This window comes from Bombina bombina, chromosome 11 (genome assembly GCF_027579735.1).
Source record: "Bombina bombina isolate aBomBom1 chromosome 11, aBomBom1.pri, whole genome shotgun sequence".
NCBI lineage: Eukaryota > Metazoa > Chordata > Amphibia > Anura > Bombinatoridae > Bombina > Bombina bombina.
Window position 1 is genome coordinate 128,680,593 of NC_069509.1, and position 23,699 is coordinate 128,704,291.

At 40.8% G+C, this 23,699-nt stretch overlaps 1 protein-coding gene across 1 annotated transcript in view; it reads left to right on the forward strand.

Annotated features, from left to right (window-relative positions):
• MAPK8IP3 (mitogen-activated protein kinase 8 interacting protein 3) overlaps positions 1-23,699 on the forward strand; it is a 248,606-nt gene that overhangs the window by 194,481 nt on the left and 30,426 nt on the right. Inside the window, exon 21 of the mRNA XM_053695247.1 lies at positions 23,277-23,460. Coding sequence (XP_053551222.1) covers positions 23,277-23,460 — 184 coding nt within the window. The remainder of the gene's footprint in view (positions 1-23,276; positions 23,461-23,699) is intronic.

The window sequence follows — 23,699 nt, forward strand, 5'->3', positions numbered from 1 at the left end:
TTATACGTTTTGCATATGAGACTGCTGGACAGCAGCCTCCAGAGAGAGTTACGGCTCATTCCACGAGGGCTGTTGCTTCCTCATGGGCATGGAACAGATTTGCAAGGCTACAATTTAGTCCTCTCTTCACACTTTTTCAAAGTTCTTCAAATTTGATACTTTTATTTCGGCTGAGGCCACTTTTGGGAGAATGGTTCTTCAAGCAGTGGTGCCTTCCGTTTAGGTTACCTGTCTTGTCCCTCCCGTATCATCTGTGTACTCCAGCTTGGGTATTGAATCCCATTAGCAATTAAGATGATCCGTGGACTCATCTTGTCTTAAAAAAAGAAAAGAAAATTTATGCTTACCTGATAAATTTATTTCTTTTTTGACACGATGAGTCCACGGCCCGCCCTGTTCTTTTAGACAGGTTGTGGGTTATTGTAAACTTCAGACTCATCTGCACCTTGGCTTTTCCTTTCTCTTCCTAACTTCGGTCGAATGACTGGAGTGGGAGGCAAGGGAGGAGCTATTTAAAAGCTCTGCTGTGGTGCTCTTTGCCTCCTGCTGACCAGGAGGTGAATATCCCATTAGTAATTAAGATGACTCATCGTGTCAAAAAAGAAATAAATTTATCAGGTAAGCATACATTTTCTTATATTTGTATATACATGTCTATTTCATGGCTGTTTGTGCGCGTCTGTTTTTTTGCTCGTATTAAAAAGTTGAAAGTAAACAAGATTGCTTGAGGGCAATTGAAGTTAATATGCGTCAGGTTAGCACATCCTCAGAACTCTGGTTAACTGTTTTGCGAAACAAAAAAAGTGCCACAAAACACATCAAAAATACATTACAATGTGCAGTTGCACTCAGAATAACACCATCAAAAAAATATTAAAAGAAAATATTGCACAAAAAAGTTATAAGGGCTCAAAGATATGAGGTCTCAGCTGTTAGAAAAAAAAGGCAGGCAAAGGACTTTAACATACAGATACATACATCTCTAAAGATATATTTACATATGTATATATATATATATATATATATATATATATATATATATGGCTATATATGTGTACATATGTATTTAGGTATTTATAAGCATATATATGTATTTACAGACATATAAACACATAAATACATATGTACACACACACACATATATATATATATATATATATATATATATATACTGTGTATATATAATCCACTGAAATAAGTGCACTCCCACGAACAGTAAATTTCAATTCTGCCAGGGTGCTATAGAAAGTTCAAATATCCAAGTTATAACACAAGCACTCACTGGATATATATATATACACAGTATCCTACAAAAGTGAGTGCACCCCTCACATTTTTGTAAATATTTTTTTATATCTTTTCATGTGACAACACTATAGAAATTAAACTTTGCTACAATGTAAAGTAGTGAGTGTACAGCCTGTATAACAGTGTAAATTTGCTTTTCCTTCAAAATAACTCAACACACAGCCATTAATGTATAAACTGTTGGCAACAAAAGTGAGTACACCCCTAAGTGGAAATGTCCAATTTGGGCCCAAAGTGTCAATATTTTTTGTGGCCACCATTATTTTCCAGCACTGCCTTAACCATCTTGGGCATAGAGTTCACCAGAAGTTCACAGGTTGACACTGGAGTCCTCTTCCACTCCTCCATGACAACATTACGGAGCTGGTGGATGTTAGAGACCTTGCTCTCCCCCACCTTCCGTTTGAGGATGCCCTGCAGATGCTCAATAGGGTTTAGGTCTGGAGACATGCTTGGCCAGTCCATCACCTTTACCCCCAGCTTCTTTAGCAAGGCAGTGGTCTTCTTGGAGGTGTGTTTGGGGTCGTTATCATGTTGGAATACTGCCCTGCGGCCCAGTCCCTGAAGGGAGGGGATCATGCTCTGCTTCAGTATGTAACAGTTCATCTTGGCATTCATGGTTCCCTAAATGAACTGTAGCTCTCCAGTGCCTGCAGCACTCATGCAGGCCCAGACCATGACACTCCTACCACCATGCTTGACTGTAGGCAAGAAACACTTATCTTTGTACTCCTCACCTGGTTGCCGCCACACACGCTTGACACCATCTAAACCAAATAAGTTTATCTTGGTCTCATCGGACCACAGGACATGGTTCCAGTAATCCATGTCCTTAGTCTGCTTGTCTTCAGCAAACTGTTTGCAGGCTTTCTTGTGCATCATCTTTAGAAGATGATTCCTTCTGGGACGACAGCCATGCAGACCAATTTGATGCAGTGTGCAGCGTATGGTCTGACCACTGACAGACTGACCCCCCACCCTTTCAACCGCTGCAGCAATGCTGACAGCACTCATACATCTATTTCCCAAAGACAACCTCTGAATATGACTCTGAGAACATGCACTCAACTTCTTTGGTCGACCATGGTGAGGCCTGTTCTGACTGGAACCTGTCCTGTGAAACCGCTGTATGGTCTTGCCCACTCTGCTGCAGCTCAGTTTCAGGGTCTTGGCAATCTTCTTATAGCCTAGGCCATCTTTATGTAGAGCAACAATACTTTTTTTCAGATCCTCAGAGACTTCTTTGCCATGAGGTGCCATGTTGAACATCCAGTGACCAGTATGAGAGAGTGTGAGAGTGATAACACCAAATTTAACACACCTGCTCCCCATTAACACCGGAGACCTTGTAACACTAATGAGTCACATGACACCGGGGAGGGAAAATGGCTAATTGGGCCCAATTTGGACATTTCCACATAGGGGTGTACTCACTTTCAGGGCTGGACTGGACTGGGACCAAAAATAGGCCCAGGCATTTAAGGCAAAGTGGCCCTCCCATACACACTCACTTATATGCAGGCACACTACATACACACACACACACACCACACATTCACACTCATATGCACGCACACCACACACACACACTCAAATACACACATTCATATGCATGCATACAACACACACTCATATACAAGCACACCACACACATGTACGCACACTACACATACACCCTATACACACATTCATATTCATGCACACCACACATACACGCACACCACACATACACCGTTTACACACATTCATATGCACGCACACCACACATACACGCGCACCACACATACACGCACACCACACATACACCATTTACACACATTCATATGCATGCACACCACACATACACCATTTACACACATTTATATGCATGCACACCACACATACACACTTATATGCAAGCACACCACGCACACACTCATATGCACGCACACCACACATACACGAGCACAAGGAAAACATCACTTTCCAATGAAGCACATAACCTGAAAGCCAGACTGCTGTGTATATATTGCAAACACACCCCATTGAATTACAAACTTTTTATATATCATTAGTTCGTCCACTTGTTGAAAAAAAACGCCAACAGGGTTTTCATAGCAACCAGCATTGTTAGTAAAATCATGTGATCAGAGCAAACAAATATTTATAGTGTACTAACATCAAATTTAGAAATAGAATAAGTGAATAATACTTCTATAATTTTGTATGTGGACATAGTGCCATATTAAAAAAGGTTAAAAACGGTTCTTGATTTGTAATATACAACACCACCTCTCATTGGTGGAAAACAGCCTATGCCTGCTTACATATATTAGACGAGTCACTACCTATGAACATCATTCTACACTGCATGCATAATTACTGAAGATGTGCATAAACGTCTAAACATTAGTATTAACACAATCAAGATAAGCAATTTAAGCCGTGTTTGTACCTGGTGCATTGTCACTTTATTTCTTATGTGCATTATATACCACTTATAGACCAGGGTGCAAGATGTACAAGCTTATTATTACTTTATGTTGTAGCGGGGTACTGACCTTTACCATTAATTACTTCATCATGTCCTGTGTAATAGCATGCACAGCTTACACGCAGACTGTAACCGGTCACCTCAGGGTTACATAAATCAGCGATAACAAGATGCCCGGCACACAGAGTATAAATAGCTGACTTCCTAAATGCTGTGTTACTAGTCCAGTCATTACTCTAAGTACTAGACAGTTCTAAACTTGTAAAACCGGAAGCTGAACGATCCGTGTCCTCTCTGGAACTGTACCGTTACGCATCATGGTAGTGAAGCTGGACTCACCCCACTGCCTGTATACTATAGAACGAGGAATCCTTATGCATGCAAGACAGTTACATATAGACTAGCACTAGCAGTCTAGCGCAGAGTTGCAAGCAGAAGAAGGGAAGGGGTTCCGCCGGTGGTGGGTGGCAGAGTGTCACTGCCTACAGTAACATTTTGTCACAAAATGTTTGTGCAAATTGTGCTAAAGAAGTAGACAGAGCTGTAGACGGAGATAAGGTAACCGGCAGCCCAACAGCCGCAACATCATGTCCCAATAAATAAAATAAGAGCCACAGAGTAAAAGCACTCAGTGCGGTAATTGTGGGTGGGGCTAAGGTTACCGGCGGCCCACCGGGCAAATGCCGGTATGCCCTATGGTCAGTCCGGGCCTGCTCACTTTTGTTGCCAACAGTTTAGACATTAATGGCTGTGTATTGAGTTATTTTGAAGGGACAGCAGCTGTACACTCACTACTTTACATTGTAGCAAAGTGTCATTTCTTCAGTGTTGTCACATGAAGAGATATAATAAAATATTTACAAAAATGTGAGGGTTGTACTCACTTGTGTAAGATACTGTGTATATATATATATATATATATATATATATATATATATATATATACACACAGTATGTATATATATATATATTTCTTTCATGTAATTAGCAAGAGTCCATGAGCTAGTGACGTATGGGATATACATTCCTACCAGGAGGGGCAAAGTTTCCCAAACCTCAAAATGCCTATAAATACACCCCTCACCACACCCACAATTCAGTTTTACAAACTTTGCCTCCGATGGAGGTGGTGAAGTAAGTTTGTGCTAGATTCTACGTTGATATGCGCTCCGCAGCAAGTTGGAGCCCGGTTTTCCTCTCAACGTGCAGTGAATGTCAGAGGGATGTGAGGAGAGTATTGCCTATTTGAATGCAGTGATCTCCTTCTAAGGGGTCTATTTCATAGGTTCTCTGTTATCGGTCGTAGAGATTCATCTCTTACCTCCCTTTTCAGATCGACGATATACTCTTATATATACCATTACCTCTGCTGATTCTCGTTTCAGTACTGGTTTGGCTATCTACTATATGTAGATGAGTGTCCTGGGGTAAGTAAGTCTTATTTTCTGTGACACTCCTAGCTATGGTTGGGCACTTTGTTTATAAAGTTCTAAATATATGTATTCAAACATTTATTTGCCTTGACTCAGAATGTTCAACTTTCCTTATTTTCAGACAGTCAGTTTCATATTTGGGATAATGCATTTTAACATTTTTCTTACCTTAAAATTTGACTTTTTCCCTGTGGGCTGTTAGGCTCGCGGGGGCTGAAAATGCTTCATTTTATTGCGTCATTCTTGGCGCGGACTTTTTTGGCGCAAAAATTCTATTTCCGTTTCCGGCGTCATACGTGTCGCCGGAAGTTGCATCATTTTTTGACGTTATTTTGCGCCAAAAATGTCGGCGTTCCGGATGTGGCGTCATTTTTGGCGCCAAAAAGCATGGGCGTCACTTTTGTCTCCACATTATTTAAGTCTCATTTTTTATTGCTTCTGGTTGCTAGAAGCTTGTTCTTTGGCATTTTTTCCCATTCCTGAAACTGTCATTTAAGGAATTTGATCAATTTTGCTTTATATATATGTTGTTTTTTCTCTTACATATTGCAAGATGTCTCACGTTGTATCTGAGTCAGAAGATACTACAGGAAAATCGCTGTCAAGTGCTGAATCTACCAAAGCTAAGTGTATCTGCTGTAAACTTTTGGTAGCTATTCCTCCAGCTGTTGTTTGTATTGATTGTCATGACAAACTTGTTAAAGCAGATAATATTTCCTTTAGTAAAGTACCATTGCCTGTTGCAGTTCCTTCAACATCTAAGGTGCAGAATGTTCCTGATAATATAAGAGATTTTGTTTCTGAATCCATAAAGAAGGCTATGTCTGTTATTTCTCCTTCTAGTAAACGTAAAAAATCTTTTAAAACTTCTCTCCCTACAGATGAATTTTTAACTGAACATCATCATTCTGATTCTGATGATTCCTCTGGTTCAGAGGATTCTGTCTCAGAGGTTGATACTGATAAATCTTCATATTTATTTAAAATGGAATTTATTCGTTCTTTACTTAAAGAAGTCCTAATTGCTTTAGAAATAGAGGATTCTGGTCCTCTTGATACTAAATCTAAACGTTTAAATAAGGTTTTTAAATCTCCTGTAGTTATTCCAGAAGTTTTTCCTGTTCCTGATGCTATTTCTGCAGTAATTTCCAAAGAATGGGATAATTTGGGTAATTCATTTACTCCTTCTAAACGTTTTAAGCAATTATATCCTGTGCCGTCTGACAGATTAGAATTTTGGGACAAGATCCCTAAAGTTGATGGGGCTATTTCTACCCTTGCTAAACGTACTACTATTCCTACGTCAGATGGTACTTCGTTTAAGGATCCTCTAGATAGGAAAATTGAGTCCTTTCTAAGAAAAGCTTATCTGTGTTCAGGTAATCTTCTTAGACCTGCTATATCTTTGGCTGATGTTGCTGCGGCTTCAACTTTTTGGTTGGAAACTTTAGCGCAACAAGTAACACATCGTGATTCTCATGATATTATTATTCTTCTTCAACATGCTAATAATTTTATCTGTGATGCCATTTTTGATATTATCAGAGTTGATGTCAGGTTTATGTCTCTAGCTATTTTATCTAGAAGAGCTTTATGGCTTAAAACTTGGAATGCTGATATGGCTTCTAAATCAACTTTACTTTCCATTTCTTTCCAGGGTAACACATTATTTGGTTCTCAGTTGGATTCCATTATTTCAACTGTTACTGGTGGGAAAGGAACTTTTTTACCACAGGATAAAAAATCTAAAGGTAAAAACAGGGCTAATAATCGTTTTCGTTCCTTTCGTTTCAACAAAGAACAAAAGCCTGATCCTTCATGCTCAGGAGCAGTTTCAGTTTGGAGACCATCTCCAGTTTGGAATAAATCCAAGCCAGCTAGAAAGGCAAAGCCTGCTTCTAAGTCCACATGAAGGTGCGGCCCTCATTCCAGCTCAGCTGGTAGGGGGCAGGTTACGTTTTTTCAAGGAAATTTGGATCAATTCTGTTCACAATCTTTGGATTCAGAGCATTGTTTCAGAAGGGTACAGAATTGGTTTCAAGTTGAGACCTCCTGCAAAGAGATTTTTTCTTTCCCGTGTCCCAGTAAATCCAGTAAAGCTCAAGCATTTCTGAAATGTGTTTCAGATCTAGAGTTGACTGGAGTAATTATGCCAGTTCCAGTTCCGGAACAGGGGATGGGGTTTTATTCAAATCTCTTCATTGTACCAAAGAAGGAGAATTCTTTCAGACCAGTTCTGGATCTAAAAATTTTGAATCGTTATGTAAGGATACCAACATTCAAGATGGTAACTGTAAGGACTATCTTACCTTTTGTTCAGCAAGGGAATTATATGTCCACAATAGATTTACAGGATGCATATCTGCATATTCCGATTCATCCAGATCATTATCAGTTCCTGAGATTCTCGTTTCTGGACAAGCATTACCAGTTTGTGGCTCTGACGTTTGGCCTAGCTACAGCTCCAAGAATTTTTACAAAGGTTCTCGGTGCCCTGCTGTCTGTAATCAGAGAACAGGGTATTGTGGTATTTCCTTTGCTCGTTTTCACATGCGACCTCTTCAGCTCTGTATGCTGAAGCAATGGTGCAAGGATTACACGAAGATATCTCAATTAATATCTTTAAAACCGATTGTTCGACACTCTCTAACATGGTGGACAGATCACCATCGTTTAATTCAGGGGGCTTCTTTTGTGCTTCCGACCTGGACTGTAATTTCAACAGATGCAAGTCTCACAGGTTGGGGAGCTGTGTGGGGATCTCTGACGGCACAAGGAGTTTGGGAATCTCAGGAGGTGAGATTACCGATCAATATTTTGGAACTCCGTGCAATTTTCAGAGCTCTTCAGTTTTGGCCTCTGCTGAAGAGAGAATCGTTCATTTGTTTTCAGACAGACAATGTCACAACTGTGGCATACATCAATCATCAAGGAGGGACTCACAGTCCTCTGGCTATGAAAGAAGTATCTCGAATTTTGGTTTGGGCGGAATCCAGCTCCTGTCTAATCTCTGCGGTTCATATCCCAGGTGTAGACAATTGGGAAGCGGATTATCTCAGTCGCCAAACGTTGCATCCGGGCGAATGGTCTCTTCACCCAGAGGTATTTCTTCAGATTGTTCAAATGTGGGAACTTCCAGAAATAGATCTGATGGCGTCCCATCTAAACAAGAAACTTCCCAGGTATCTGTCCAGATCCCGGGATCCTCAGGCGGAGGCAGTGGATGCATTATCACTTCCTTGGAAGTATCATCCTGCCTATATCTTTCCGCCTCTAGTTCTTCTTCCAAGAGTAATCTCCAAGATTCTGAAGGAATGCTCGTTTGTTCTGCTGGTAGCTCTGGCATGGCCTCACAGGTTTTGGTATGCGGATCTTGTCCGGATGGCCTCTTGCCAACCGTGGACTCTTCCGTTAAGACCAGACCTTCTGTCACAAGGTCCTTTTTTACATCAGGATCTGAAATCCTTAAATTTAAAGGTATGGAGATTGAACGCTTGATTCTTGGTCAAAGAGGTTTCTCTGACTCTGTGATTAATACTATGTTACAGGCTCGTAAATCTGTATCTCGAGAGATATATTATAGAGTCTGGAAGACTTATATTTCTTGGTGTCTTTCTCATCATTTTTCCTGGCATTCTTTTAGAATACCGAGAATTTTACAGTTCCTTCAGGATGGTCTAGATAAGGGTTTGTCCGCAAGTTCTTTGAAAGGACAAATCTCTGCTCTTTCTGTTCTTTTTCACAGAAAGATTGCTATTCTTCCTGATATTCATTGTTTTGTAGAAGCTTTGGTTCGTATAAAACCTGTCATTAAGTCAATTTCTCCTCCTTGGAGTTTGAATTTGGTTCTGGGAGCTCTTCAAGCTCCTCCGTTTGAACCTATGCATTCATTGGACATTAAATTACTTTCTTGGAAAGTTTTGTTCATTTTGGCCATCTCTTCTGCCAGAAGAGTTTCTGAATTATCTGCTCTTTCTTGTGAGTCTCCTTTTCTGATTTTTCATCAGGATAAGGCGGTGTTGCGAACTTCTTTTGAATTTTTACCTAAAGTTGTGAATTCCAACAACATTAGTAGAGAAATTGTGGTTCCTTCATTATGTCCTTATCCTAAGAATTCTAAGGAGAAATCGTTGCATTCTTTGGATGTTGTTAGAGCTTTGAAATATTATGTTGAAGCTACGAAATCTTTTCGTAAGACTTCTAGTCTATTTGTTATCTTTTCTGGTTCTAGAAAAGGCCAGAAAGCTTCTGCCATTTCTTTGGCATCTTGGTTGAAATCTTTAATTCATCTTGCCTATGTTGAGTCGGGTAAAATTCTGCCTCAGAGGATTACAGCTCATTCTACTAGGTCAGTTTCTACTTCCTGGGCGTTTAGGAATGAAGCTTCGGTTGACCAGATATGCAAAGCAGCGACTTGGTCCTCTTTGCATACTTTTACTAAATTCTACCATTTTTATGTATTTTCTTCTTCTGAAGCAGTTTTTGGTAGAAAAGTACTTCAGGCAGCGGTTTCAGTTTGAATCTTCTGCTTATGTTTTTCGTTAAACTTTATTTTGGGTGTGGATTATTTTCAGCAGGAATTGGCTGTCTTTATTTTATCCCTCCCTCTCTAGTGACTCTTGTGTGGAAAGATCCACTTCTTGGGTAGTCATTATCCCATACGTCACTAGCTCATGGACTCTTGCTAATTACATGAAAGAAAACATAATTTATGTAAGAACTTACCTGATAAATTCATTTCTTTCATATTAGCAAGAGTCCATGAGGCCCGCCCTTTTTTTGTGGTGGTTATGATTTTGTATAAAGCACAATTATTCCAATTCCTTATTTTATATGCTTTCGCACTTTTTTATCACCCCACTTCTTGGCTATTCGTTAAACTGAATTGTGGGTGTGGTGAGGGGTGTATTTATAGGCATTTTGAGGTTTGGGAAACTTTGCCCCTCCTGGTAGGAATGTATATCCCATACGTCACTAGCTCATGGACTCTTGCTAATATGAAAGAAATGAATTTATCAGGTAAGTTCTTACATAAATTATGTTATATATATATATATATATATATATATATATATATATATATACAGGTAGCCCTCAGTTTACGCCAGGGTTAGGTTCCAGAAGGAATGGTTGTAAATTGAAACCGTTGTAAATTGAAACCCAGTTTATAATGTAAGTCAATGGAAAGTGAGGGAGTTAGGTTCCAGGCCCCTCTCAAATTTGTCATAAGTAACACCTAATACATTATTTTTAAAGCTTTGAAATAAAGACTTTAAATGCTAAACAGCATTTTAAACCTAATAAAATAATCACACAACACAGAATATATAATTAAACTAAGTTAAATGAACAAAAACATTTGCTAAACTGCATTATAAACTTAATAAAATAATCACACAACACAGACTTTACTTGCATTTTTCTGCAAACGGTTCTTTCTATGCATTTCAATCTGGACTGATTTATAGACAGGAAGATCTTGTTCCTTTGAAAACTGCTCGATAGCTCAGGTCTAGTTATACAAATTAATTTCAGCTTGCTTGGCTTGCATATCTTTGCTGCAACACAAGCGGACAGCTCCACCTACAGGCTATTTTAATCAATGCACTGCTTCTCAATGCTTTTCAATAGCAGTCACATGACTGAAAAAAAGGTTGTTATTCTGAAACGGCTTAAATTGAACCGTTGTAAACCGAGGTCCACCTGTATATACATACATACAGGGGAAACTCTAAAAATTAGAATATCGTGCAAAAGTTCATTTATTTCACTAATGCAACTTAAAAGGTGAAACTAATATATGAGATAGACCCATTACATGCAAAGCAAGATAGTTCAAGCCGTGATTTGTCATAATTGTAATGATTATGGCTTACAGCTCATGAAAACCCCAAATCCACAATCTCAGAAAATTAGAATATTACATGCAATCAATAAAATAAGTATTGTACATAGAACAATATCTGACCTCTAGAAAGTATAAGTATGCATACTGTTGGTACTCAGTACTTGGTTTGGGCCCCTTTTGCAGCAATTACTACCTCAATGCGGCGTGGCATGGAAGCTATCAGCCTGTGGCACTGCTGAGGTGTTATGGAAGACCAGAATGCTTCAATAGTGGCCTTCAGCTCTTCTGCATTGTTCGGTCTTATGTCTCTCATCTTTCTTTTGGCAATGCCCCATAGATTCTCTATGGGGTTCAGGTCAGGGGAGTTTGCTGGCCAATCAAGCACAGTAATTCCACGGTCATTGAACCAGGTTTTGGTGCTTTTGGCAGTGTGGGCATGTGCCAAGTCCTGCTGGAAAATGAAGTCAGCATCCCCATAGAGCTCGTCTGCGGAAGGAAGCATGAAGTGCTCCAAAATCTCCTGGTAGACGGCTGCATTAACCCTGGACTTAATGAAGCACAGTGGATCAACACCAGCAGATGACATGGCTCCCCAAATCAACACAGACTGTGGAAACTTCACACTGGACTTAAAGCATCTTGCAGTGGGTGCCTCTCCATTCTTCCTCCATACTCTGGGTCCTTGGTTTCCAAATGAGATGCAAAATTTGCTCTCATCAGAAAAGAGGACTTTGGACCACTGAGCAACAGACCAGGTCTGTTTTACTTTAGCCCAGGTAAGACGCTTCTGACGTTTTTTGTTGTTCAGGAGTGGCTTGACAAGAGGAATACGACATTTGAAGCCCATGTCCAAGATCCGTCTGTGTGTGGTGGCTCTTGATGCACTGACTCCAGCCTCAGTCCACTCCTTGTGAAAGTCCCCAACACTTTTGAATGGCCTTTTCCTGACAATCCTCTCCAGGCTGCGGTCATCCCTGCTGCTTGTGCACCTTTTTCTTTCACACTTTTCCCTTCCACATAACTTTCTATTAATGTGCTTTGATACAGCACTTTGGGAACATCCAACTTATTTTGCAATTACCTTTTGAGACTTTCCCTCCTTATGGAGGGTGTCAATGATGGTTTTCTGCACAACTGTCAGGTCAGCAGTCTTTCCCATGATTGTGATTCCTTCTGAACCAGACTGAGAGACCATTTAAAGGCTCAGGAACCCTTTGCAGGTGTTATGGCTTAATTAGCTGATTAGAGTGGGACACTTTAAGCCTAGAATATTGCACCTTTTCACAATATTCTAATTTTCTGAGATTGTGGATTTGGGGTTTTCATGAGCTGTAAGCCATAATCATCACAATTATGACAAATCACGGCTTGAACTATCTTGCTTTGCATGTAATGAGTCTATCTCATATATTGGTTTCACCTTTTAAGTTGCATTAGGGAAATAAATGAACTTTTGCACGATATTCTAATTTTTCGAGTTTCACCTGAATATATATATATCTATATATATATATATATATATATATATATATATATATATATATATATATATATATATATATATATATACACACACATGTATGCACATATTTACACATATTTATACACTTTGGAGCCCTTTCCATTCAAATATCTTAAAATGTAAAAAAAACATTTTTAATACAGTGTATTTAATGTAAATATTTTATATTCCAATGTTCTTCACACAGTACAAATGTTCTTTGTATTTTTAAATATATATTCCTATACAGTTATATATATATATATATATACTGTATATATATATATATATATATATATATATATGTATATCTTTAGAAAAGGAAAAGGTTAAGCGCTGCAAAGCATAAAATATAAAAAATTAATACCAGATAAATGAAATCAGATCAGAACAATGTAAAATGAAAATTCAAATTAAAATAATCATAAAAACAAAAATGTCCATAAACACATAGATAAAATGATGTCAGGAGCAAAGTGATGTATGATCCAAATGTTCCCAGGAAGTCTTCAAATACAATTCCCCCAAGGATGTAAACTTACTTGAAGAACCCTCAATCCATATGAGGTAAGTAATGACGTAATCACCATTCAATCCCTCTGATTTCAGCAAGCCACTGCTTTCAGATGCACGTCTCCAATAAATCCTGAAGTATCCGTTGTTAGAAACTTTCAGACCAACTCTCCTCCAAATAAAGCTTCACAGATGCTCTTGCACAAACTTAATCACTCAACTCGGATCAGGGATAGGCAAGGTGTCCGTACACGGACACTGGTGTCCGTGACTAGCCCTGGCAGTGTCCGCCACAACCTTAGTATATATTTTCTTTCTGATTAAATAATAGGAATAAAAACAAATACGTAGTGTGAATAAATTTAGTGGCTTGTCAAGAGACTGCTAGTGATATTGGGTGTATGGAATAAATAAAGCCTGAGTGAAATACTGGATGTGTATCTGCATCTGTATAATAACACCCAGCGCTATATAATGACACAGTAGTGACACTGGCACATGGGTATAGCCAGACAAGGGCTGGTTATAGAATTAGTGGTATCTGCATCAGTATAATAACACCCAGCACTATATAATGACACAGTAGTGACACTGGCTCATGGTTATAGCCAGAGGAGGGCTGGTTATAGAATCAGTGGTATCTGCATCAGTATAATAACACCCAGCACTATATAATGACACAGTAGTGACACTGGCACATGGGTATAGCCAGAGGAGGGCTGGTTATAGAATTAGTGGTATCTGCATCAGTATAATAACACCCAGCACTATATAATGACACAGTAGTGACACTGGCTCATGGTTATAGCCAGAGGAGGGCTGGTTATAGAATCAGTGGTATCTGCATCAGTATAATAACACCCAGCACTATATAATGACACAGTAGTGACACTGGTACATGGGTATAGCCAGAGGAGGGCTAGTTATAGAATCAGTGGTATCTGCATCAGTATAATAACACCCAGCACTATATAATGACACAGTAGTGACATTGGCTCATGGTTATAGCCAGAGGAGGGCTGGTTATAGGATCAGTGGTATCTGCATCAGTATAATAACACCCAGCACTATATAAATACATAATAGTGACACTGGCTCATGGTTATAGCCAGAGGAGGGCTGGTTATAGGATCAATGGTATCTGCATCAGTATAAGAACACCAAGCACTATAAAATAATGTTTTTAATTTCAAATGTACCTTGGTGTCCTTCACTAAGATCTGTACTTTGGAAAATGTCCGCCACAGCCTTTGTCTGTGCCTATCCCTGACTCGGATCCCCATTTTTGTTTTTATGATTATTTTAATTTGAATTTTCATTTTACATTGTTCTGATCTGATTTCATTTATCTGGTATTCATTTTTTATATTTTATGCTTTGCAGCGCTTAACCTTTTCCTTTTCTTTAGATTTTTATTTTAGAAGGGGGAATTTAGAGAGTCCCTCTTTGCCTTTAGGTATAGCAGCAGCTAGTGGCATTTATAGAAATAATATTCTATTACTTTTATTTATCAGGGATTACATTCTATTGTCCCTGTCTGGAGTGCCTATAGACCCTTAGCTTCCTGTGATTTTATCACAGGATTCTACTTGTTTGATATATATATCTTTACCTGAATATATTCATATAGATATTGGTATAGATATATATATATTTTACAAAAAAAATATATGTATATAGAATTATATATTTAAAAATTAAAAGAACATTTTCTTCTATAGTATTCATAACTACCTTCGAGTTTAGCGCACATGAAGAAATGTTTTTACTCCTGTCGGGTTTCACGCACATGCGCGTGTGCTAAACCCAACAGGAGTATTATTAGAGTGCATAATGTATATATTTCATATAAAATATTCCAAAAATATTATTTTTAATTATTAATAATATTTTTTTAATATTTTATATAAATAAATATATAATGCACCTTAATATAACTAGGGTTCATGTGCACTAAACCCAAAGGTAGTTATTAATGCTTTACATTTCTATGTTCTTCATATAGAAGAAAATGTTCTTTTCATTTTTTAAATATCTCTTCCACCATTTCCCCTGTATACTCACACACATTTTCAACCTCTCCCTCAGCACCAGTATTTTTCCATCATCTCTAAAACATGCACTGGTCACACCTATCCTCAAAGAAACTTCTCTCGATCCAACCTCTCCATCCAACTACCGCCCTATTTTCCTACTACCTCTTGCCTCAAAACTTCTTGAAATTTTCAGCAAGTATATGCACGCCTATCCTATTTCCTTACATTAAACTCCCTCCTTGACCCACTGCAATCTAGATTTTGCCCCCATCACTCCACAGAGACAGCAATTGTTAAGGTTACCAACGACCTACTTACAGCAAAATCCAAAGGCCACTTCTCTCTGCTTATCCTCTGTGACAGACCCTTCTGTCAGGACTGAAGGAGTTAATTGTGTTTAGCTAAGAAACTAATTTCTAAAGACAGGTTTTCTGGCCTCAGCTATTGTGTGCTATAATTACATTTAAGTAATAAACAGGCCATTGTTTAATCACCCTCAGAGAGCAGACGCTAGGTGATAAGACAAGCCAAATGTGTTTAAGTTGTTATCTGCCTAAGTAAAGTATTTAAGTAATGTAATTCTACTGTTTCATAAAAGGGCGCCTTCCCCTTTTTATCTAAATGTACAAGAGTCTTTCAACCCCCCCATCTGGGGTCAAACCTGTATAAATACTAGGCATCTAGCCTTTAATAAATGTCATTCTGTTTTAAACCTGAAACTGGCTGGGTTGTGAATTGCTGATTCCCTATGCAGGACATTGTTCATCTGGTATTAACCCTTGGTACACTGTTGGTACCGTAACATTGGTGGCAAGCGACGGAATGAACCTTATCGCCCAGAAGAGCAACTACACAAGCCAGTAACCTCAGGAAGAGGGGGATTATTACAATACTGACTAAGATGGAAAGAGTACCAGGAACAGAAGGAACCAATGGGCCCAGCATAGCAGACAGAACCCCTGAAGAAGCAAGCTTTGATCGGGCGGTTAAAATAAGACTGGCATATTATGGCCCCAACCCATCTGCGGAAATTATCGACTGGGTCATAGCAGCTGTGGAGGCCAACCTACTTCGCCAAAGCGGCGCTGCAGCAAACCCAGTGGAAAAGAGAAAAGTAAATTTTGCAGCTTTTAAAAACTTCCTGGAGACAGAAGGAGAGATTGATGGGTACCTTGCTGATTTTGAGAGGCAATGTGCACTACACAAGGTACCCGCAGAGGACTGGGTCACGATATTATCTGGAAAATTATCCGGCCGGGCCAGTGAGGCTTTTCGGGCCATTCCAGATGAGGAAGTCGGGGATTATAATACTGTAAAAGAGGCTCTGCTCTCCAGGTATGCGGTTACACCGGAGGCATACCGGAGGCGGTTCAGAGACACTGTTAAATTAGCTGGAGATTCCTACCTTGAGTGGGCTTGTAAGGTGCACCGCACAGCAGCTCACTGGATAGCGGGGTGCCAAGCCGTATCTGGGGAAGAGGTGCTGCAGCTATTCCTGTTGGAACATTGCTTCGACAAGTTACCCGCAGGAGTTCGAGAGTGGGTTCGGGACCGTAAACCCTCCACCCTGCATGAAGCGGCTCGCTTGGCAGATGAGTATACGGATGCCCGCAAACTGGACACTGCTACCACTAAGCCCCCTGCTAGAGTGGAGTACAGACCCCCAGTCACCCCAGCAGCTGCCAGTTACCAACCCCCGGCGCACCGCTATACCACACGGCATCTGGCCACGAACTACCTTCAGAGAGCCCGGTTCAATTCGCGGGGCTATTCACAACCGATTCGATGCTTTGGATGTAAGCAAATAGGGCACAAAAGACCAGAGTGTCCCCTAAATGCAGCGAACCAAGCACAGTCCTGGAGAAGACCTGCCGGCGGAATCACACGTAACCCTCAGCCTGCGGCCCGCTGCGTAGAGGCGCAAGAATGCTGGAGCATCCTACATGAGGCAGACCTTGTGCAAGCTGCCCACCGGAATAACCGGCAACTGGTTAAAGTGAATGGGAAGGTCAGTGGTCTACGGGATACTGGTGCTACCATGACCTTGCTTCAAAAGAACTTGGTGTCTGAGAAACAGTACACTGGAGACACTGTGGCTGTGAGGGTAGCAGGGGGCGATGTGTTCAGCCTACCTGTTGCCAGGGTACATTTGGATTGGGGAGTGGGCGCTAGACCTGTGAATGTGGGGGTCAAGAAGGACTTACCTGCTGATGTTCTTCTTGGAAATGACTTGGCTCCCCTTGTTTCTGCCTATGCTCCCATGGGTCCCGCTGATGTTAACCCTGTGACTACCCGTGCTCAGATCCGTGCAGCAGAGACTGACCCCCCTGCTGCTAAGCCCCAGGACGCTGAGCTCAGTAAATCTCTATCCGCTATTGATACGTGGAAGTCCCGTTACAATGCGCTGATGAAGGAGAAGAGGAGCGCAGAGGAAAAAGCACGTTTAGAACGTGAATCTCTGCTAGACAAGCTGCACCGACAGACTGCAGAAAACACCAGCTTGAGAGTGGGACATGAAACATTAAAGACAAACTTAGCGACACTTGAGGAGAAGCTGACGCTGGCTCATAGTGAGGTGCAGCAACTCAAGGGCACCCTATGTCAGTATGAAGGGATTGTGGATACCTATAAAGAGCAGGTACAGAAAACTCGTAAAGGAGCTGATGGGATTTTGAAGGACTGTTTAGCCCTAGTCTGGGCACTGAGGAAGTTGAACCCTTCTTTGTATGGACAGGAATTCTCTCTCATAACGGGAATACAGATGGATTGTCCTGGCAAACTGACATGCCTACCACCTCCTAGTCCGGTCATCCCCAGGTTGACCCGCCAAAGGGTCAAGCCGGGTCTGCCGGAGTGTTCCACAAGGGGGGAGATATGTGACAGACCCTTCTGTCAGGACTGAAGGAGTTAATTGTGTTTAGCTAAGAAACTAATTTCTAAAGACAGATTTTCTGGCCTCAGCTATTGTGTGCTATAATTACATTTAAGTAATAAACAGGCCATTGTTTAATCACCCTCAGAGAGCAGACGCTAGGTGATAAGACAAGCCAAATGTGTTTAAGTTGTTATCTGCCTAAGTAAAGTATTTAAGTAATGTAATTCTACTGTTTCATAAAAGGGCGTCTTCCCCTTTTTATCTAAATGTACAAGAGTCTTTCAACCCCCCCATCTGGGGTCAAACCTGTATAAATACTAGGCATCTAGCCTTTAATAAATGTCATTCTGTTTTAAACCTGAAACTGGCTGGGTTGTGAATTGCTGATTCCCTATGCAGGACATTGTTCATCTGGTATTAACCCTTGGTACACTGTTGGTACCGTAACATCCTCCTTGATCTATCTGCACCCTTTGATACTGTTGACCACCATCTTTAGCTCCAAACCACCAATCCTTTGGCATTTGCCGCACAGCACTCTTGTGGTTCTCTTCCTACCTGTCAAACCATACCTTTAGTGTAGCCTTCTCTAGGGCCCCGTTACCACTTTCTGTTGGGGTACCGCAAGGCTCTGTCCTCGGCCCCCTTCTCTTCTCATTCTACAGTCATCATTAGGTTCCTTAATAAAGGTGCCGATGGCACACAAATCTACCTCTCTGCACCAGACCTATCTCCTTCCTTGCTAACTCGTGTTACTGTCTTTCTCATATCTCATCCTGGATATCCTCTCACTACGTTAAGCAAAATCTCTCCAAAACTGAGCTCCTTATTTTCTCCCATTTTTCCAAAATCTCCACCCCCCCCACTTCTCTATAACTGTCGATAACTCCATAATTACTACCTACCCTGCATGTCCGATGTCTTGGGGTCACACTTTACTCCGTTCTTTCTTTCACTCCTCACATTCAGTCCTTGGCTAAAGCCTGCTGCTTCCACCTTAAAAACATCTCTAAAATTAGACATTTCCTTACAAAAGACACAACTAAGATTGAATCCACTCTCTCATCCTTTCCCACCTTGACCACTGCAACTCCATCCTCTCTGGTCTCCCTAGCTGCCACCTAGCTCCTTTACAATCCATAATGAATGCCTCTGCCAGGCTCATCTTCCTTACACGTCGCTCTTCATCTGCTGCGCCTCTCTGCCAATCCCTTCACTGGCTTCCTCTTGCCTCCAGGATTAAACACAAAATTCTTACTCTGACATACAAGGCCCTCAACTGCATTGCTCCCCCTATATCTCAGACCTTGTCTCCAAATTCTCTCCCTCCCGTCCTCTTCACTCTGCTCATGACCTCCTCCTCTCCTCTCTTGTTATCTCCTCAAATTCCCATTTACAGGACTTCTCCAGACTGGCTCCCATCTTGTGGAACTCTCTGCCTCGCTCCACAAGACTTTCCCCTAGTTTTGAAAGCTTTAAGCACTCCCTAAAGACCCTACTGTTCAGGGATGCATACAACATACTTTCCTAACCCCAGTTCCTCTTCTCCATTGCTATCCCCTTGAACCCCCTTAGCATGTAGCCTAAGAGCCCAACTTTTTTTTTATTTAAATGAGTTTTTATTCGGTTTTAGAATAAAGGGTAACATTTGGGGACACGCAGGACCCCTATTCAAATATACACAAACAAAAGAATAGGACACGCAGGTCCGGATGCAGTAACTGAAAAAAACATTAAGACACCATATGCAAACTGCATGGATTTGTGGTGAAAGTAGTTCACAGAAGTTGAACCCTGGTGTGGGCTCTAAATATGGGGCGGGGGGGGGGAGAGGTGAAACTTATAAATCAAATTTGAGCTCCAAAGAGCAGGTCAAGATAAGTTGTTGTATTATGAACTGGCGGATATATCCATATAGATTGAGGGACAGGTTCTACTGTGCCTAACACACATTATACCCAGCACATATATCAGCTCCCATTATACCCAGTACACATTATACCTAGCCCCCACTATATCTTGCACACGCTGTACCTAGCACATACCGTACCAAGCACCCACCTTACCTGGTACTCGCGGAACCTAGTACACATTGACCTAGCACACATAGTACCTAGCACGCATTGCACCTAGCACACATTGCACCTAGCACACATTGCAACTAGCACACCTTGCACCTAGCACACCTTGCACCTAGCACACTTTGCACCTAGCACACATTGCACCTAGCACACATTGCACCAAGCACATATTGCACCTAGCACACACTGTACCTACCGGACCCTGTACCTACTACATACTGTACCTACCTCATACTGTACCTAACTAGTGGGGGGTGGGGGGGATGAAATAGTAAACTTTGGGCCATATAATGAAGTCAGTGTGTAAGATAATAAAGGTACAATGCTGACATTTGAGAACTCTATAGCAACAAACCATATATAGAAATAAAATATTACTCATGGATAAAATCTAGCTAGCTTTTATGGAACAAACAATGTGATTCATATCATACTATATAAGGATTAAATGTGCCGCCAATAAGTTGAAAGGAAGAGTAGCTACATTTACCCAAATTAAATTAAATGAATAGGAGCAGAGGGCTCGGGTATATGCAATAGATGCCCTGCGAGGGGCTGTATACAGAGGGAGCCTGATACTAAATTCTAAGGACTAAACTGACATGCGCTTAATCGAATTCCACTCAGAGGGAAGAAATTATTGGGATATAAACAAAAATGTTGAGACCATCTATCCCCTGGCTAATATGCACTTCCATATATATAAAGACACAGTTATATGAATATATATTAGACCTCTCCTCACAGTCATGATATAATGAGACCTCCAATACATGCATTCCTGCAAATAGAAAAATAGATAAATTATGAAGACGTGCCGCCCCGGCCGCTGGAGGCACGCCACTTGGCATAGGTCAAACGTTTCAATGAGAGAGGGCAGATAAAGACACACTGGGAATATGGACCTGGAGCAATGGTCTCAATCAACTGTAAAGTAGGCACTGGGAAGGGAAACATGTGTGTCTAACTAGTAACATGGCTATTTAGAAGTAGTTCAACTCCAAACAAATACTAACAACAATAGTACATAAAGATGTCCTCATTAATAAAGTCCCATACAGCTATAAGCTAGAAATTTCCAAGTTAGTTAGTTTAATGCCCGTATTTAAGGCTTACTGGAAGGTCGGCTGTCAGATCCAAAGGTCCGTTCCCGACCTCAGCACACTTCACCCTATGCCTTCTCTCACAAAAGGCCACCTGTCTACAGGGCTATCAAATTAGGCTATGTATCTGGCTAGCTGGGAAACATAGCGCTGGAGGGTAAATCCACTTGAGGCCCCCCTATGAGTAATTAGCTTCTCTGCAAGCTCCGATCTCCGCATTTTCTCATTCTTGGCCCTCACATCTGTACAGTGGATCTTTCTTGCACCCCTGACCCTCAGATGTTGCATATTTCGGGCTTTCGTCACTTTACTGGGGTGAAGTTTAAGCACATAGCGAAATTGAAAAAGTCTCTCTGCACGGCTAACCTTTTTAATACTAGATGCGTTCCGAAAAGATTTCCGGTTCTTAGCGCCGCGTGGAGAGGGTGGCATTTGGATCCCCAGAGCTGTGGCAACTGTGCTCGGTATCCTCGCTGTAGGACGAGGACTCTGGTTTCTCTGAGGACCAGAACCTACCACCTGCTGAGGCTCCTTGTGCGCCAGCATCCGCATCAGGCTCCATTGTGAATCGCAGAAGTGCTGAGCCAAGACAGCCCGGACCCTCCGCTCCCAAAGATCAACTGCCTCCATTGCAGTTAAACGGTTATGCTCCATACAAGAAGTTAGACAGATATGGAAAGTTACTAACCAGACCCGGGAGACCAGAGGGGTTGGATAGAATTAGAGTTTTGATGCTGCCGTCACTATAGTAGTCCGCCATCTTTAGCTTATCTGATGCCTTGTTCGTTGCGTGTCTTTTCCTCTGTACCGGTTCACACATAAAAAGAAAAGCATGTATATGCTCCCAGACTCGTTCTTGAATTATCTCATACGGTTGGAACTTAAATTTACATGACCAAATAGATAAATATGTCCCTTTTGCAGGCTTAGAGTCGGGAGCTCTGCAGAAGTGCGGCCATCTCCATTGGCGGTTAGCCCCGGCCCCAAGCCCAACTTTTTAACAATCACCTTCATAAGAGCCGACTACAGCCGTGCAACTCTCGGCAGGGCCCTCTACCAATTTGATCCGTATAAATGTTACCTTGTATACCGCCTATATTTCTATATTTATAGCGCTGCAGAATATGTTGGCGGTCTACAAATAACTGATAATAATATATATATATATATATATACACACACACAGTATATATAGCAGCTAGCTCCCAGTAATGCATTGCTGCTTCTGAGCCTACCTAGGTATGCTTATTAACAAATGATAGCAATAGAACAAAGCAAAATAGATAATAGAAGTACATTGAAAAGTTGTTTAAAATGGTATGGTCTAGCTTTATGTCTTTTTAAACCCTTGGCCATAACCTTTAAAGCTGATTTGAGCCTCCATCATGACAACCAACCCCCACACCTTTTATATTTGATTGCGTACTTATTTTTCTCATCAAAGCAATGACCCTTAATCATGTTAACCAATCATAATTGTGAATCATTATGCTAAGTTGAAAACGTCCACTCTTCTGATTGGACAGTATTATTACACCAAGCTACACTGTCAGTCTATATTTATTTATTGTGTCCAGGTAGCTCTGAAGAGCACATATCATGGTTAGAGACTGTATTTAGTTATACAATACATATATTAACAAGTATGCTGATCTAAATACCAGTTAGACTTAAACAAATGCAACCTACAATGTGGTCCTAATATTAGACTAGTTAGAAACAAGCACAAATAGACAATTACAACTCTGTGCCATGTTAAAAATATATAAACGTTACACTAAATTCAAAATTAAACTTTCATGACTTAGAGCACGCAATAGTAAACAGCTTTCCAAATCACTTCCATCATCAAAATCTGCACAATCCTTTTATATGTATACTTTCTGAGGCACCAGCTTCTACGGAGCATGCGCAAGAATTTACAGTAAATACAGACATGCATTTTGTGATTGGCTGCTAGCTGTCACATGGTACAAGGGAAGGAAAATTGAACTAACTTTGAAATTTGTCCGAAAAAATATCTACTACCATTGTGTTTGTTCAGTCATGTAACATTTTTGCAGTAAGGGACTTGATATTTTCCTTTTACTATTTGCTAACTTCAGGAGAAGTTTCTGCTGTGAGCAATGGAAAACTTAACCAACATCAATCTGCAGAGGAAGCTACAGAAGCCATGGAGGTTCCAGAATCCTCTACCAGTGAAACAAAACCAGCTCAGGTTCGACCGGGGCCCCTTACAGAACATGTGTTTACTGACCCAGCCCCTGTGGCTAATGGCAGATTATGCAGGTAAGGTGTCTCCGCTGAATGAATCTTTTATGCTATAGGTCTGTGCACTGATATGTGTTGTGCCCTGTGCAAAGGGAAGTTCTAATACAGTAATAAAATGCTCTAATATTTAAGAGTATTTTATTATTACACAAAGGCTACTTGGTTCCTATAGGGTTCACCATTAGGGTTGCCACCTGTCCAGGAATGACACGGTCAGTCCAGGTTTCTATTTGTATGTCTGGATTACAAGCATAGTC